The 17,911-nt window shown below is 41.1% G+C and overlaps 1 protein-coding gene across 1 annotated transcript in view; it reads left to right on the forward strand.

The window, feature by feature from the left end:
- Nucleotides 1-17,911, forward strand: part of AATF (apoptosis antagonizing transcription factor) — a 218,312-nt gene that overhangs the window by 95,608 nt on the left and 104,793 nt on the right. Inside the window, exon 8 of the mRNA XM_077481392.1 lies at nt 771-854. Within this exon, the coding sequence (XP_077337518.1) occupies nt 771-854 (84 nt within the window). The remainder of the gene's footprint in view (nt 1-770; nt 855-17,911) is intronic.

Below are 17,911 nucleotides of genomic sequence, written 5' to 3' on the forward strand. Positions count from 1 at the left end.
ATGCACTTCTGAAAGTGGCAATAATGAGACTGCATGGGGATGCAAGAAATACCTGCGCATCCCCATGCAGGCAAAAAGGGTCCTTGCATGCTTAAAGTGGTTGTAAACCCGTTTAAAAAAAAAAACCAAAAAAAAAAAACCTGCAAGACAAAGGCATAATGAGCTCGTTATGAATTACTTACCTGAGATCGAAGCCCCCGCAGCGGTCTTCATTCACCGCTCCAGCTGCCAACATCTCCCCTGGGGGGGGGGGGGGGGGTTTACTTCCAGGTATCGTGGCTCCAGCGATGTGATTGGCCGGAGCTGCAATGACGTCACTCCAGGGCATGCGGGTAACGGCACAGTATAACTGAAGCAACGGCATGCACGTGCCATTGCTTAAGTTTGCTTAAGTCATCGGCACATGCAAATACAGGGATATCTTCTAAACCATGCAGGTTTAGGAGATATCCAGTGTAGCTACAGGTATGCTTAATTATAGGCCTGCCTGTAGTATAAAGTGGTTGTACAGGGTTTACAGTCATTTTTTAAGTACATCAATGTGAACCAGGCCTTAGATAGGAGAGGCTGAACATGGCTTTATCCCAGCTTGGTACATTTTTAAAATGTTTCTGTGTGCAAAAGAGGGTGGCTTTTGACTGCCAAAGTGAAGAAGTGCAAAATCCCTATGGAGCAATTTTCTATATAAGGCAGTTCTGTCTGAATCACATTTACATGAATAAATTTTACTGTTAAAACTAACATTTATTATTCTTGTTATTATTTTACAGAATGTCCAGATAGAAGGAAAATCTAATGCTCAGGTTAAAGAATTTGATGAAGAAATTTTTGATGATGATGATTTCTACCACCAGGTAAATTTTAACCTTGAAGTTCCAAACGTTTTGTTAAAATGTAATCATATCTTATGTTTTTTTTTTTTTTTACATAAAACATAATGGTTGGTGCATTGTACATTTATTAACTGGTACTTAAAGAGGAAGTAAACCCTGATGGGTTTACTTCCTCTTTTTTTCCCTGCAAAGGTAAAGCATAATGGACTACTATGCATCGCATAGTAGCTCATTATGTGTCACTTACCTGACACAGGAGCCAGCGAAGTCGCCGCTGATCCCTGTAGTCCGCCGCGTCCATCTTGCTGGTGGCGTCTCGCAGCTCCGACCAATGACAGCGGCGAAGCCGCGATGACGTCACTCCCGCGCATGCGCACGGGAGTCGCGCCTCGCAGCTCCGCCGCTGTCATACGGCGAGGCCGCGATGACGTCACTCCCGCGCATGCGCACGGGAGTCGACAAATTTGGCAAATCCATTCTTGGACTTGCCGCATTTAGTGCGCATGCGCGCCGCTGTCTACGGCGCATGCGCCGTAGACAGCGGTGCCCATTTTCGGGCAAATATCTCCTAAACCATATAGGTTTAGGAGATATTACTTGGACCTACAGGTAAGCCTTAATCTAGGCTTACCTGTAGGTCAAAGTTGTTTGGAAGGGTTTACTTCCATTTTAAGCCTAGGTATAGAAATCAAATAATGGGCAAACGTTTGGCTGTCTGATCATTCTGTGATTTGCCACTGTCATGTACACATCTTTTCCTGAAGAAGTGTTTTGTATGATGTTAGCCAATTATTTTCCTTCCACGAAGGACTGGGTTGGTTGTGTAGAGCTTTTTCAACAACGTAACAGCACTGGTAATTTAGTGTGGTTGTAAAATAGAATGATTTGAGGAGTGTGGTAAGGTCAGAGTGTGGATTATGAACACCCTACCGCACTGTTTTTCTTGTATGTGCCCTGGCTTACATAGTCTTCTACAGGATAGATGCCATAAACTGGAGCTATTACCACTGAAGTCAGATGAACCTCATATAAGCAAAGGTCCTTTAGCATTCAGTTTTATCATCTATTACATAACAATTCCGTAAATGTTCTGTCTGTCATGGCATACCCAAGATCGCGTACAGCCGTGGAATGCTTTCCTATACCAACCTAACTGGGTGTGTGATGTTTATTGTTAAAGCTGAACTTCAGGAATTTTATATTTCTGGACGTCCAGTCCTGAGATGTACACAGCCTCTCGTAGCAAGCCAGGATAACCAATTTCAGCAACACAGGTGTTATCCTTCCTCGCAACTGGACAGTGCAGCACAAAAGGTTTTTCACCCTAATGCATAGAATGCATTAAGGTAAAAAACCATGATGGTTTACAGCCCCTTTAACTGCTTGCCGACCAGCCGCCACAGTTGTACTGCGGCAACATGGTTGGGCTGCGCAAATCGATATTATGTTACGTCTCTCCCTCTGGTGACCACTAGGGGCGCCCGCAGCTTGTCCCCAGAGCGGATGCGAGTAACACGGTTTACATACAAAGATCCCGGTTCTCTGAGGGGAGTAGTGACAGATTGTCTGTTCATACAGAATATGAACAGCGATCTGTCACCTCCCCAAGTCAGTCCCCTCCCACCTTCAGTTAGAAAACACACTAGAGAACACAACCCCTCGATTACCCTCTAGTGTTAACCCCATACACTGCCAGTGACATTTTTACAGTAATCAATGCATTTTTATAGCATTGATCGCTGCATTAATGCCAGTGGTCCCAAAAATGTTTAAAAATTTTCCGATGTGTCTGCCATAATGCAGCAGTCAAAATAAAAAATCACAGCTCGCCGCCATTACTAGTAAAAAAATAAATAAATAAATAATAAAAATGCTATAAATCTAGCCTATATTTGTTAGATGCTATAACGTTTGTGCAAACCAATCGATATACGCTTATTGCGATATTTTTTTTTTACCAAAAATATGTAGAAGAATACATATCGGCCTAAACTGAGGAAAAAACGTTTTTTTATATATATATTTTTGGGGGATATTTATTATAGTAAAAAATAAGGCATTTTTTTTTTCAAAATCGTCGCTCTTTTTTTGTTTTATAGCACACAAAAAAATAAAAACAACAGAGGTGATCAAATATCACCAAAAGAAAGCTCTATTTGTGTGAAAAAAGGACATCAATTTTGTTTGAGTACAACGTCGCACGACCGCGCAATTGTCAGTTAAGTCAACGTAGTGCCGAATAGCAAAAAGTGCTCTAGTCAGGAAGGGGGTAAAATCTCCCGGGGGTGAAGCAGTTAATCATCACACCAGAAATACATTTTTGTGGGGAATCAAATAATAAAAGGAGGGAGGAGGAATATTATAGTGGGTATTGACAAGTGGGTTGCACCATACTTTTATTGACTAACAGCACTTATAATGTGTAAAGCATAGTCCTGGCTTTACCACTTTTATGTGATTTATTTTGATTTTACCTGAAGTTCTTTTAATTGGTGAAATAAAGACTGGAAGTTTGATGACAATTCTTTGGAAGTGAAGGAATGCAACGCAAAAAAATAGGAATTGTTGGCAACAGCAAACAGTCAGATTTCACTTTTTGTGTTTATAGAAAATGTTTAGGGTGGCTCCTCTATGGAAGCGCAGCAGAGTCACCCTTAGACAACAGCATTGTCTGGAGAGGGTAGTGTTAAGACAAATTAGTAGATGTAAATGGATTTTACATAAGTTGCTAACACTTTTTAAGCAAGTACAGAAATGTTTTTTTTTTCTCTTGGGATAAAAGTTTTAACTAAATAATAGCTGATCATTGTAAGCCCCCTTGTCTGTGTTAAATGGTTTGTGTCAACCCTCTAACTTTCACTTTTGCTGCACAGCTTGGTCTGTTAAAGGAAGTTGGAAAAAAAAATGCAGGAGCAACAGGTGAAAAACGAAAATTACAGGGAAGACTCAAACACACAGATTGCTTTGTTAATGCTAGTGACATACTGCATGTCATTTTTTAAATATTTCTTTTAGTACCACTTTAAGAGTTTGGTAGAATAGGTAAGGCTTAGAACCTTGGTAAAGTTGTGATTTGTTGGAGAGATTTCCCCTCCCTTCCCGTTTTTAATTTCCACTTAATAGTGAGCAGACGCACGCAACATGGGAGACAGCTAAATCTTGCCAGACTACTCAAAATTTCCAAAAAAACAAAAACAAATGCTGTTATCCTTGGTGTCTCCGTTACAGGGTTTTGGTTACTTTGTCCTGATTACCACTTAGAAAATAACCAACTAGTCATCTAAAAAATAAGATCTAACTATTTGCAGCTCTAAAGTTGGAATTTATCACAGGTAGAATTATTAAACTGGCAAAAGAGAATGGTCACTCTGATATGCGCATATGCGTGAATAAAGGAAAAAAAAAAAAGAAGAAACATTTGGTAGTTCAGCTGAAGTCAGCATATTTGTATTTTACTTTGAATAGGTATTGTTGTTAGATTATATATTTTCTATTAAAGCAATTCAGAAGTTCTGTAGTTTTTCACTTTCAATTAATGTTGTTAAGATTTGAAGGACACAGAGCACAACCTCATACAAATATATGATCGAGACTGATATATCAGTAAATTCCAAAACGGTATCCATCAAACAAAAGGAGGGGGAGTAAGTACGGTGGCTGAGTTCCACCATGCGAAGAGCAAAGGAATAAGTAAATGGGGACCTCCACAGTGGGAAAACAAAGAAGTGTAGAAAGGGGAAAAATGGAAAGGAGAAAGAGAAGGAAATAAAGGACACCCCAGCCAGAGTCTTTGGGCCTATTGAATTCACGAGGTCCATATGGTTACAAATTTCTCGCGGGTGTCTAGGAAAATGCTAGTGACCCTTTCATAGAAAAGAAGGCTAAGCAACGGTTGACTTCTGTAAAGGAAACAAATTGTTGTTTCTATGCTCTTGCTATGGTTTATTTTGCTTCCAGTAATACATGCTTTAGAACGTCTCTAGGTATTTACTGATTTATATGCAGCGTGTTCTCAGTTCTTATGCAGTAACTATTGCAGAAGCTCCTAACTGGGAAGCAGGCAGCTTTTTGTGTTCTCATTGGAGTGACTCTGCTCAGATCCTGTACTGGTGACCATATGAGGGCAAATCTCCCTAAATAGGAAGGGTAAGGTAAAAATGTTAACCCTTCCCCACTCCTTCCAAAGCTTACAAAAAAAATGAGGGAGGCCTGGCTTTACACCTAGATAACTTTTTCTGGTTTGCAACTCAGTATTGGAAATCTAAATCTGAGAAAAGTACAAATTGAATTTCCCACACCGATACAGTTTTCAGAAAGACTTAGGAAAAAAAAATGTCTGGACTGAGAGAGATTTGGAAATGATGGTTTAAAACATTGATTAAATTTGCTTTCCTCAAACCAGAATATACCCTTAAGTGGCTCTAAAGGTTTGTTTTTTTACATTCATGCATAGAATAAATATTGAATAGAAAACCTTCAGTGTGCAGCTTACCCCTCAGCCCCCTGAATAATTACCTAAGCCTGATCTCGATTCCGTGATGTGCACAAGAGCCAAGGCTCCCCCAGGTCACTCCCTCCTCATTGGCTGACTTGAAGGAGCCATTGGCTCCTGCTGATATCAATCACAGCCAGTGGGGAAGGAGCGGGGGACAGGGCTGAGCCACACTCTGTTTTATGGACACAGAGAGTGGTGCTCTGGAGCGAACATACGCAAATGGCTCCATAGCAGACAGCGAGGGGGAGGGGCCCAGAGCGTTGGTAGGGGACTCGAGAAGAGGAGTATTGGGGCTACTCTGTGCAAAACCATTGCACGGAGCAGGTAAGTATAACATGTTAAAAGAAAAAAAACTTTTCTTTATCATACATAATGGGACACAGGGCCTTAAGTAATTACTTAGTGAGTTATAGGCCACCTTCAGGTGTTGACACTGGCACTGGTAAACCCAGTCAAAGGAAGTTTACTCCCTATTTAACCCTTCCTCCTTCCAGGAGCACATTCGTTTTTTTCGCTAGTGTTTAAGGTGTTGGTCACGAGTGAAGAAGTGCTCTGAGGAGCTCCAGGAGAGGGATCCATGCTGGATTTAAATTCCTCCATAAAAAGCAGCCAGATCCATCCAGAAGTGCCACTGAGGCCTAAGATGGATGGTACCTGGGACCTTTGTTTTTGAAGCACAAGGTTTTGCCTGTAAAGACTCTTTGTAGGGCTGGAACCCAGGGCTTAGATCTTGTTACATCACGTCAAGCTTCCCGATTGGGTGCTTGTACATGGCCCAAGGCAGTTGGGGCCCCCTGTTTTTATGGACCCAGTCCTTGAAGGTTTGCTAAACATTCCCCGTCGTGATGGTTGAAAGTTGATTTTCTGATAATTCAGAAAAATCCTGTGGCGAGGACAAGGTAAGGGAAGAAAACTTCGATATTAAAAACATTTATGCATTGTCTTTAATTTAAGGAAAGAAATGTGTCATGCCTTACTTACGCTGTTGTCTTCACTGTTGGCTCAGTTCCGTGTCTGGCTGCACAGCGTGTGGAAGGAGATTTTGCAAGGTAAAAACAAATCTGCAAAAAATGTCTTTTTACTTCCCCCGATGGGACCAGAGTGTTAGGAGGACAGCAGCGCTGCATCCCCCTTACATCCCCTCCCCCGCTATTTTACCGCTATAGTTTGTTACTGTAGGCCAGTGATGGCTAACCTTGGCACTCCTGATGTTTTGAAACTACATTTCCCATGATGCTCCACTACACTGCAGAGTGCATGAGCATCATGGGAAATGTAGTTCCAAAACATCTGGGGTGCCAAGGTTCGCCATCACTGCTGTAGGCTGTATTTTTAAATATGTCTGTGCCTCACTGCAGGAGGCTCTGCTGCCCATCCCCCCACGTTCTGGGGCCCGACAAACACTGCGCTCAGGCGCAGGAAACATTTTAAATAAAAAAAGGGGTGGAAATTTTGGAGGGGGCGGGGCCTAATGCAGGTGCTGTGAAACATCCACAAGGATGTATGGCAGGCTAATAACCGATAAATACAACTGTGTCGATCTCTACTCAGCTGATGAGGAGTAAACAAGCTGCTTGCACACAGGCGCACAAGATGTGGGACAGGTATGGGTTGCAAAACTGGCATTCCTGATACAGGAAGGACACACTTTTTTTTCCAGCACTAGGCTGAACTTTATAGCGGCTTTAAAAGTCACTACTATTTTTAGCAATTTAGTGCAATTGGTGTAACGCCTCTGTTTTTGTACTTAAAATTAACACCACAAAAGCCAAAACAGTTAAGGTTTCACCCCCAGGCATTGGGATTTCCAGCTATATTTCCATGCTGTCATCCTCGCCTGAATTACCAATTATGGCAACTCAGGGTGAGCCATTGGAGCAAATTGATGGCGCAGCTGCCTCTCACATCTCAGCACCTGTATACATGACTAAAGATGCCCTTACCCTCCTCCCTTCAGGGTCTGGAAGAAAGATTAGCAGCTTTAATAACATCCTCCATTCAAATGAATAGGAAGCGTACTAGGTCTCCCTCCCCCGCTTCAGCTTTGCAAGGGGAACAGTGGGCACACAATGAGGTTTTACCCTCAATCAATCAGGAAGAGAAACAAACCGATGATTCTTCTGCAGAGGAAACAACGATAGATGAACCTTTTTCAGCTTCTCAATCTGAAAAATTGCTGATACAATGTCTTACAGAAATGGTTTGTTCCACTTTCATGCTGCCTCTAACAGAGTCTCATCAAAACTTGGCTTCTTCCTTAGGTTCTTTAAAACCTCTGCATGCGTTTCCTGAACATGCATTACTTGAACAGCTTATTTTAGCAGAATGGGATAAACTGGATAAACATTTTCTCTCTCCTAAAAGGTTTTCAATTCTCTCCATCTTTTGGAGAATTTCTCCTCCAGAGGATAAAGTACCAGCAATTAACGCTGCGATTTCCAATGTGAATAATACCTTGTCCTGTAGACAATGCACAGATGTTTAAAGATCCAACAGCTAAGAAGTTGGAAACGCCCTGCTAAAATCCGCTTTTTCCATAGCAGGTTCCATCACTCAGCCCGCAGTCGCCGTGATAGGCGTCTGCCAATCCCTAATTTAAACAGGCCCTTGGAGCGCTTCCCACACAATAAGCTTGGGATTTGGCTGAACTACCTAGAGCATTATGTTTTGCCATAGATGCCATTAAAGAATCTATTCACCAGGCATCCCACCTCACGCTTATGCTTGTACATATGCGCAGAATCGTGTGTTTGAAAGATTGGTCAGCTGAAACACCATGTAAAAACCTCCTAACTGGGTTCCCCTTTCATGGGGAGCGACTGTTTGGAGAAGACTTATATAAATATATCAAGACAATTTCTGCTGCGAAAAGTACTTTTTTACCAGTCAAAAGAAAATATAAACGCCCTTCATTTAAACAGACTAACACTGTGCATCCAATTGCGGTTGTCACAGTGCTTAAATAATTCCAACAAAATAATCAGGTGTTTTGGTCTCTGAGTTTCTCCTATGGGGGGCATACTAACCTGTGACCACTTACAAGCCTTATGGGGCCAGGGCTATTCTCCCCTTGGGGCGGAGGTGAGCGCAATTCCCAAACAGGGTTCGTGATCATCACTGGGGGACTTCTTTATTTTCTTCTGTGCTTTTTAATAAAGAAGTGTCTGGATAAGCGAGTCGTCTTGGTGGAAAGGAAATGTAAGAAATCCCTGAAGATGAACACAACCTCTAAGGTTGAAATGCATTGGGCAATTTTATAAACTTTGGATAGTATAATTATAATTCATCAATACTGTGAGGGAGTACCCTCTGATGGATATTGCTTATCAGTTATATCACATGGTACTATCTACTGTTTGCCACCCCTTCTTAGTCCAAACTGTCTCGCATTGTGTACACCAGAGCTCATATTTTAACTTTTGTACCATATTGATGTCCAATTGTCTCTTAATGAATACAATTAATATTTTTTAATGGAAAAAATATTTTTTGACTCCTAATTGCTGCTAAAAAGCCCCATGGGTAATTCTATAGCGATCACCAAGGGGACACCAAAAGTCTCAGAGAGAGGTGAACCATACTGTAACTTGGGCAGAAAGTAATGTTCCATGCCTTTCTGCAATCTTCATTCCGGGAGTAGAGAATTGGCAGGCAGACTAAGTCACCAGCAGTTATTCCCAGGGGAATGGGAAGCTGGCAGTGGAGGGCCCATGGTCCCTCCCACTACGGCCAGATCTGCTCTCCCAGGGACCGATATTCCATCCTTCCTTGCGTCTCTAAATTTAAGGGCTTGGGTATTGAAACCTGCATTCTAAAGAAAATTGGACTTTCAGGGTCAGTTATCTCTACCCTGATTAATGCTAGGAAGCCAGCTTCCAGAACTATATATTATAGAGTCTAGAAGGCTTATGTTTCCTGGTCTGAATCCAAGGGTTGGGACCCTCAGAGTTATATTATAGGCAGAATTCTTGCCTTTCTACTATTAGGGGTAGAAATTAAATTGGCCTTAAGTACTATTAAAGGCCAAGTCTCAGCTTCATCGGTATTATTTCAAAGACCACTTGCTATTCATTCTTTAGTCTGGGGCTTTATACAAGGGGTGACACAGCTTAATCCGCCCATCAAACCTCCCTTGAACCCTTAGGACTTAAACTTCGTTTTGTCTGTGTTACAAAAACAGCCATTTGAACCAATACAACAGATTCCCCTAGTCCTTCTGACAAGGAAGTTGATATTTTTGGTTGCTATATCCTCAGCAAGCAGGGTTTCAGAATTGGCTGCTCTTCATTGCAAAGAGCCATATTTGATTTTTCATGAGGACAGAGTGGTGTTACGCCCTCGTCCAAGTTTTTGCCAAAAGTAATTTCAGGTTTTCACCTGAACCAAGATATTGTCCTGCCATCGTTTTTTCCAAAGCCATGTTCCAGGGAAGAAAGATCACTACATTGTCTTGATGTAGTGAGAGCAGTGAAAACCTAGTTAAAGAAAACTGCTCTGATTCGTAAGACTGATGTCTTATTTATTCTCCCGGAGAGTCCTAAGAAAGGACAGGCAGTGTCGAAATCCACTGTCGCTAAGTGGATTCGGCAAGTGATAATTCAAACTTATGATTTAAGGGGTAAGATTCCCCCGTTTCAAGTTAAGGAGCATTCTATCAGGTCGGTTAGTGCTTCTTGGCAGTGCGTTGTCAGGCCTCCATGGCTCAGATCTGTAAGGCCGCAACTTGGTCTTCAGTGCATTCATTCACAAAATTTTATCAGGTGGATGTAAGGAGGTATGAGGATATCGCCTTTGGGCGCAGTGTGCTGTAAGCAGCAGTATAAGCCCTCAAGTCTGGGTGTACCCTGCGGGTTGTTTTCTCCCACCCCTCGTGGCATTGCTATGGGACATCCCATTAAGTAATTACTTAAGGCTCTGTGTCCCATGATGTATGATACAGAAGATGGGATTTTTATTACAGCTTACCTGTAAAATTATTTTCTTGGAGTACATCATGGGACACAGAGGTCCCCCCCCCCCCCTTTTGGAATATAAGTATGTTGCTTTGCTAAAAAAAACTGATGTGCTTCTGGAAGGAGGAGGCGTTATATAATTGAGTAAAATTCCTTTGATTGGGTTTACCAGTGTCAACACCTGAAGGTGGCCTATAACCCATTAAGTAAGTAATTAAGGCTCCATGTCCCATGATGTACTCCAAGAAAAGGATTTTACAGGTAAGTTGTAATAAAAATCCTATTTTTGCCTTTACAAACACTTTATTACTGTATTATAATTTTATTTCTGCAAATAAACATTCTTTAATACAAAATATAATCTCATTACAGTACAGTTCACTGTGAAATACATATGTTGAATTCAGCTGAGCTACCAAATATTTTATAATATATATATATTTTTTATAACCATCAACTATTTTTATTTTTAATTCACCCTACACAGATGAGTTCACAGACAGATAGCACCGAGTGACCACTCTCTTATGCTGCTTCATAATTTTGCCTCTGATAAATTCCAAATTCAGAGTTATGAGTAGTCACATCTTATCTTTTTTCCTGGTGACTGGTTAATTGGGGTGGCGGGGTTAATCTAAATTAAAACTTAAACTAATAGAGGTCAGTAAGGCAACAGAAACACCTGAGTAAAACAAATGAGGCTGCCAGCCGCAACTTTATCTTGGCTGGCTCCCAGGAGGCGATTGGCAGAGAATTAAAGTCGCTCTGGCGTTCTGTAAAGGTGAATAATGGGCGACACTTGTCAACACACAGCGTCTCCACAAATGTTCCAGATTGCAGGACTTCCGTGCCAACTGCTGCCATCCGTGCCGAATGAATGAGAACAGGAGCAGTTGTCAACATCTGGCAGCACAGCAAGGAATGGGTGCAAGCCTGGGGAACCCTGCAGATTCTAAGTATGGTGCTTGGAGCTGTGGAGACTTTAATCACTTACCGCTCCTTGGCAGCAGGCAACAACAGCATATCCCAGCCTCGTTCATCACATGCAGACATCTGCTGAGCCGTAAGGCAGCTACGCATTAATTTCCCTTTCTTGCTTCCCATACCCCCTGTCCTAACGTCCCCCTCCCTTACAAACACACACACGCACACCACTACCACCACCATTTTCCCCTTTGACCAACTCCTCCCTCTGCTCCATTCCCCGACAACGGTGTTTCTTCTGAGAGATGATCTGTAAAGATTACCACTTCAATGTGTGCCAGTAATTGTAGGGAAGAGAGAGCCCCCTGACAGACACAGTATAGCACCTGTTCAGCTGACCGGGTTAATTTCTTCTGCTGAGTGGGATTAGGCAGAGATTCAACTTGAAGCCCATTCAACAAAAAGGATGAAGAAAATTGCTTTTTGTTTTCTGTCACATCTTACATTAAAACAGAGTGTCTTTCCTTTATTTGCCTGGACACTAAGCTGGCGAAGAGTGTTCTATTTAGACACACCTTAACCAAAAGCAGTGCTATGGGGTGGAAGCCTTTTTTTTTATTATTATTTATTTATTTTTTCCTTCTTTTTTTGGCCTGAGGTGGAGGTTGATCTGGCAGAATAAACAGAAGATCATATGTTTCAAGGGATGTTGGCTCTGTTTATAGTCTATGTAACAGATGTCACAGGTGTGATGTACAGAATGCATATATTTTAACGCTGTTTATGGCCATTTTGTATATATAAGACCTTTTTATAGGAAAACATTGCCTCCTAAGCATACACACAATTAAAAAATATTTTTAGGCACAACATGTAGTCCATCCAAATTAAACCGCTTCACAAGTCTCAGCTGCTTTATTTGTAGTCAAGTGGAGCTCTGCATAGATTTATAGTCTCTGCTGGCTATTTAAGAGTTAAAAATCAGTTCACTTCAGTGTTCACACATCAGAGCTTAATGCTCAGCATGATTTACTCACACTTCCTAGTTAATTATTAGACATAGGGAGACATCATATATCACTCTCAAAAGAATATATTGAGTTTTGACGAGAGATATTTCTGTTTTGACTAATAAATTCAGAGCATAAAACAGGATGATGAATGGCGCTCTAGGTAGGGATAGGGTGGTGTTTTCCTCTTTAACACTAGCAGTGCTGAAATCTTGTATACCTTCTACCTGCATAGCGAAATTCCAGATATATATTAAAAAATGTCAGTATCCAGCCTGGGAAGGAAGAGTCTGCACTCTGGGCCAATCAGGACTTTACAACTTTGTAGAAGGCAGTTAACAGCATGAGCAGGATTACAGGAGGTGAGAACTGAGTGATGAGCTCATTGATATGTTGCTTAAATTTCTGGATCAACCCACTATATACTAATTTCTAGTAAACTTTGCAATAAAAAAAAAATTAATTTCACAAACACTGCAATAAATGTTTTTAGGCTCCATGCACAATGGCTTAAAAAAGTTGCTTCTACAGGAGTTTTGAGTTTTGCCTGCAGAAGCTTCTCAATGTTGTCCTATGTATCCATGCACATTCGGACGTTTACAAGCATATTTTGAGTTCAATGTTTAGAAGCAGGAAAAAAACCTTTATGGTTCGCATTTCTGATTGGAGCTCACTGGCAGAAAAAAGCAAACTCTTCTACACTATTCTAGACTTTGTCCAAGAAATGCTCTATATGAGCGTTTTTTTTACTCGCAAGAGAACAGATGTTTTTTAAAGCCCAGTGTGCATGGAGCCTAAAACAGGCCAGTTGGCCAACAGCTGGCTCACATCTGTGCAGGTGGTGTGGCTCACTTTTGGGCGGCCACAGTAGCCCATGTTATTAACCAGTTCAATACCGGGCCATAGTCAAATGATGCCCACAGATGGGATCTTCCATCCTGGGTGGACATCATATGACCTATGCACGCCTATGGCGCGTGCAGAGCGCCGATCGGAGATGTGGCTTGTCACCCTGACACAGCCCAACCCCGATCGCAGTAAAGAGCCAATGAAATTGGCTCCTTACCACGTGACCGGCTGTGTCCAGTCACAGAATGTAAACAAACTACGGTAACGAGATGTTACCGGATTCTCCTCCTCACACACTGATCATGTGTGAGAAGGAGTTTGCAGTAACATCTCGTTACTGCATAGTGTACACACCAACACACACTGATTACCCCCCCCCCCCCCCCCAATAAAGAGGACCTGTCATCACCCATCACAGCCCATCTGAGTACCCGTGTACCTGTCACAGCCCGTCGGAGTACCCGAGTACCTGTCACAGCCCGTCGGAGTACCCGAGTACCTGTCACAGCCCGTCGGAGTACCCGAGTACCTGTCACAGCCCGTCGGAGTAACGGAGTACCTGTCACCAGCCCGTCGGAGTACCTGTCACCAGCCTGTCGGAGTAACCGAGTACCTATTTGCAGACCATGCCTCATAGAATACACGTTGAGGTGTTTGCTTTCCAAAATGGGGTCATTTTGGGGGTAATTCCATTGTCCTGGTGCTCCAGGACCTTCAACGGTATGATAGGTTGGAATGAAATGAGATGTGTAATTTATGCTCCTATTACGCCTGAAGGTACTACTTCAATGTTGGACCTCTGCATATGGCCAGGCTGTATAAAAGTCTCACACATGTGGTATCGTAATACTCAGCAGGAGTAGCAGAATGTGTTTTGGGGTGTAATTTTTGCTATATACATGCTATGTGTTAGAAATAACTTGCAAATGGACAACTTTGTGTAAAAAAAAAAAAAAAAAAAAATTTCATTTTCTTTCCACGTTTTCTCATAATGCTTCATAGAATATACTTTGGGGTGTTTGTTTTCCAAAATGGGGTCATTTTGTGGTGTCCATTTTGTGGTGTCCATTGTCCTGGTGCTCCAGGGCCTTCACAAATGTAATAGGTCGCTAGGAAATTAGAGGTGTCATTTATGCTCCTAGAATGCCTGATGGCGCTCCCTGCATGTGTTGGGCCTTTGTATGTGGACACGCTGTGTAAAAGTCACACATCTGTGGTATTGCCATACTCAGGATGAGTAGCAGAATGTATTTTGGGGTGTCATTTTTGCTATGTACATGCTTTGAGTTAGAAATATCTTATAAACTGACCACTTTGTGTAGTTTTCATTTTCTTTCCACGTTTTCCGAAGACTTGTGGAAAAAAATGAACTGTTCAAAAGACTCATTATGCCTCATAGAATATACGTTGGGGTGTTTGCTTTCCAAAATGGGGTCATTTTGTGGGTAATTCCACTGTCCTGGTGCTCTAGGGCCTTCACAAATGTAATAGGTCGTTAGGAAATTAGAGGTGTCATTTATGCTCCTAGAACCCCTGACGGTGCTCCCTGCATGTTGGACCTCTGTGTGGCCAGCCTGTGTAAAAGTCCCACACATGTGGTATCGCCATACTCTGGAAGAGTGGCAGAATGTATTTTGGGGTGTAATTGGAAGTATGCATATGCTTTGTATGAGAAATAAATTGTTATTATGACAACTTTGTAAAAAAAACTAAAAAAAATCTTCTTTTTCCCAAGAATTGTGGGGAAAAATTACAACTTCAAAAAACTCACCATGCCTCTTACTAAATACCTTGGACTGTCTACTTTTCAAAAAAGGGTCATTTGGGGGGTATTTGTACTTTCCTGACATTTCAGGGCCTCAAGAAATGAGATTGAGAAGGCTTTAAATGATTTGCACCATAGCTTGTAGACTCTATAACTTTCAACGAGACTAAATAATATCCACTAATTTGGGTTATTTTTACCAGAGATGTAGCAGTATAAATTTTGGCCCAAATTTATGAACAAAAATGACTTATTTGCAAAATGTTATCGTAGAAACTAAACAAAAGTGTTGTTTTTTCCCCCCAAAATTTTTGTTCTTTTTTTCACTTGTCGCAAAAAATAAAAAACCCAGTAGTGATTACCACCAAAAGAAAGCTCTATTTGTATGAAAAAAATGATAAAAATTGTGTTTGGGTACAATGTTGCATGACTGAGGAATTGCCATTCAAAGTGTGAGAGCGCTGAAAGCTAAAAATTGGTCTGGTAAGGAAGGGTGTATAAATGCCCTGTATTGAAGTGGTTAAGCACCTGCGTTTTCTGCAAGGTAAAAGCCCCTGACCTTTTCTAAAAAACGTAGGTGCATGGAACCATGTTGTGCCATGCAGTTTCACGCACCCAAAAACATGCCACGTTTTTTACTGCTTGAGGTATATCATTAAAGGGGTTGTAAAGGTTTGTTTTTTATTTTCTAAATAGGTTCCTTTAAGCTAGTGCATTGTTGGTTCACTTACCTTTTTCCTTCGATTTTCCCTTCTAAATGTTTGTTTTTTTTCTTTGTTTTCTTTGCCTGAATTTCTCACTTCCTGTTCCTCCTCGGTAAGCTGTTCTGGCTGACTAAACGCCGCTCAGATGATGGTGTGAAGTTTACTGAGAAGAAACAGGAAGTAAGGAATTCAGACAAAGAAAAAAAAAACATTTCGAAGGGAAATCGAAGGAAAAGGTAAGTGAACCAACATTGCACTAGCTTAAAGGAACCTATTTGGAAAATAAAAAACAAAGCTTTAAGCATTAACGGCACCCCTGCACATCTGCAAAAGAGGAACATGTTTTGGCTGCAGGTGTTGTACGCATGAAATTTACACACAGTCCTGCACCTGCGACTTTGTGGACCTAGAATGCTGAGCGAGAAAATTTACAGAATGCTTCAATACTAGGAAGTAAGACCTGGTAAACGGACGTTTAGGCACAGTTGGGGGGGGGGTTCAGCTGCTCCTCAACTCTCCTCTGTTATCTTATCAGTACATGTACACAGGGTCTTTTATAATCTATAGGCAGTTGAGTTTACAAGTGTTTTTTGGAATGCAAAAAAAAAAAAAGAGTTCAGGATGGATGTTCAGAGGCATTTGAATTGCTAAATGTCTGTGACAGCTTGTAAACGAGTGTAAACTCGCATTTAGCCATGTTTCGTATAGACTTTTTTCATTTTTGATGAAGAAAAAAACCTTTTTTTTAAAACGCATCAAAGCACCGCTAAACACAGCATAACACATGCTTTAAACGTCACTATCTGTCAAGTTAAAATGTTCAGGAGAGGTTGTAAAAAGTCCTGTGTACATGAAGCCTTATGTTTTAACCACTTGACCACTGGGCACTTAACCCCTTCCTAAGCAGACCAATTTTCAGCTTTCGGTGCTCTCTCATTTTGAATGACAATTACTCAGTCATGCAACATTGTACCTAGATGAAATTTCTGTAAATTTTTTCACACAAATAGAGCTTTCCTTTGGTGCTATTTAATCGCCTCTGGGTTTTTTATTTTTTGCACTATAAAAGAAAAAAGACTGAAAAAAAGAATGTATTTTTCTTAGTTTTCATTATAAAATTTTGCAAATTTGTAATTTTTATTCATACATTTTGCCCAAAATGTATACTGCTACATTTTTTTTGGTAAAAAAATAACCCAAATCGGTGTATATTATTTGGTCTTTGTGAAAGTTAGAGTCCACAAGCTGTGGTGCCAATCTCTGAAAATTGATCTCACCTGATGTACTGATCTAATTTCTTGAGACCCTAACAAGCCAGGAAAGTACAAATATCCCCTAAATGACCCCTTTTTTGGAAAGTAGACATTGCAAGGTATTTAGTAAGAAGCATGGTGAGTTTTTTGAAGTTGTCATTTTTTCCCACAATTCTTTGCAATCTCAAGATTTTAAATTTTTTTTCCCACAAAATTGTTATATTAGCAGGTTATTTCTCACACACAGCATATGCATAGCACACATTACACCCCAAAACACATTATACTACTCCTGATTATGGCGATACCACATGTGTGAGACTTTTATACAGCGTGGCCACATGCAGGGAGCACCGTCAGGCATTCTTGAAGCATAAATTAAACCTATCATTTCTTGACTACCTCATATACTTTTGAAGGCCCTGGAGCACGAGGACAATGGAAACGCCCCAAAAATGACCCCATTTTAGAAAGAAAACACCCCCAACGTATAATCTCTGAGGCATAATGAGTCTTTTGAAGATAATTTTTTTTTTTCTCAAGTCATTTTTTTTCTACAAGTTTCTGGAAAATGTGTAAAGAAAATGAAAACGCATTTATTTTTCTTTACACAAAGTTGTCCATTTATACAATATTTCTAACACATAGCATGTACATACCAAAAATTACACCCCAAAATAGATTTTCCTACGCCTCCTGAGTATGGCAATACCATATGTGGGAGACTTTTACACAGCCTAGCCACATAGAGAGGTCCAAAATGCAGGGAGCACCATCAGGCGCTCTAGGGGCATAAATGTTAACTCTAACTGACTTACTATCTAACTACCTATTACACTTTTGTGAGGCACTCTAGTGGGATGGATGAGCCATGCATGGGAATGGCACAGTATGGATGGATGAGTATGGATTTGTATTGCTGATTAGGGATGGATGGATGAGTATTGCGGAGTATGGATGGATGAGTATTGCGGAGTATGGATGGATGAGTATTGCTGAGTATGGATGGATGAGTATTGCTGAGTATGTATGGATGAGTATTGCTGAGTATGGATTGATGGCTAGGTATGGATGGCTGAGGATGGATGGCTGAGGATGGATGGATGAGTATTGCGGAGTATGGATG

This window comes from Lithobates pipiens, unplaced genomic scaffold, assembly GCF_037356315.1.
Source record: "Lithobates pipiens isolate NorthernLeopardFrog02 unplaced genomic scaffold, aLitPip1_a1.2 Scaffold_16, whole genome shotgun sequence".
NCBI classification, from domain to species: Eukaryota; Metazoa; Chordata; class Amphibia; order Anura; family Ranidae; genus Lithobates; species Lithobates pipiens.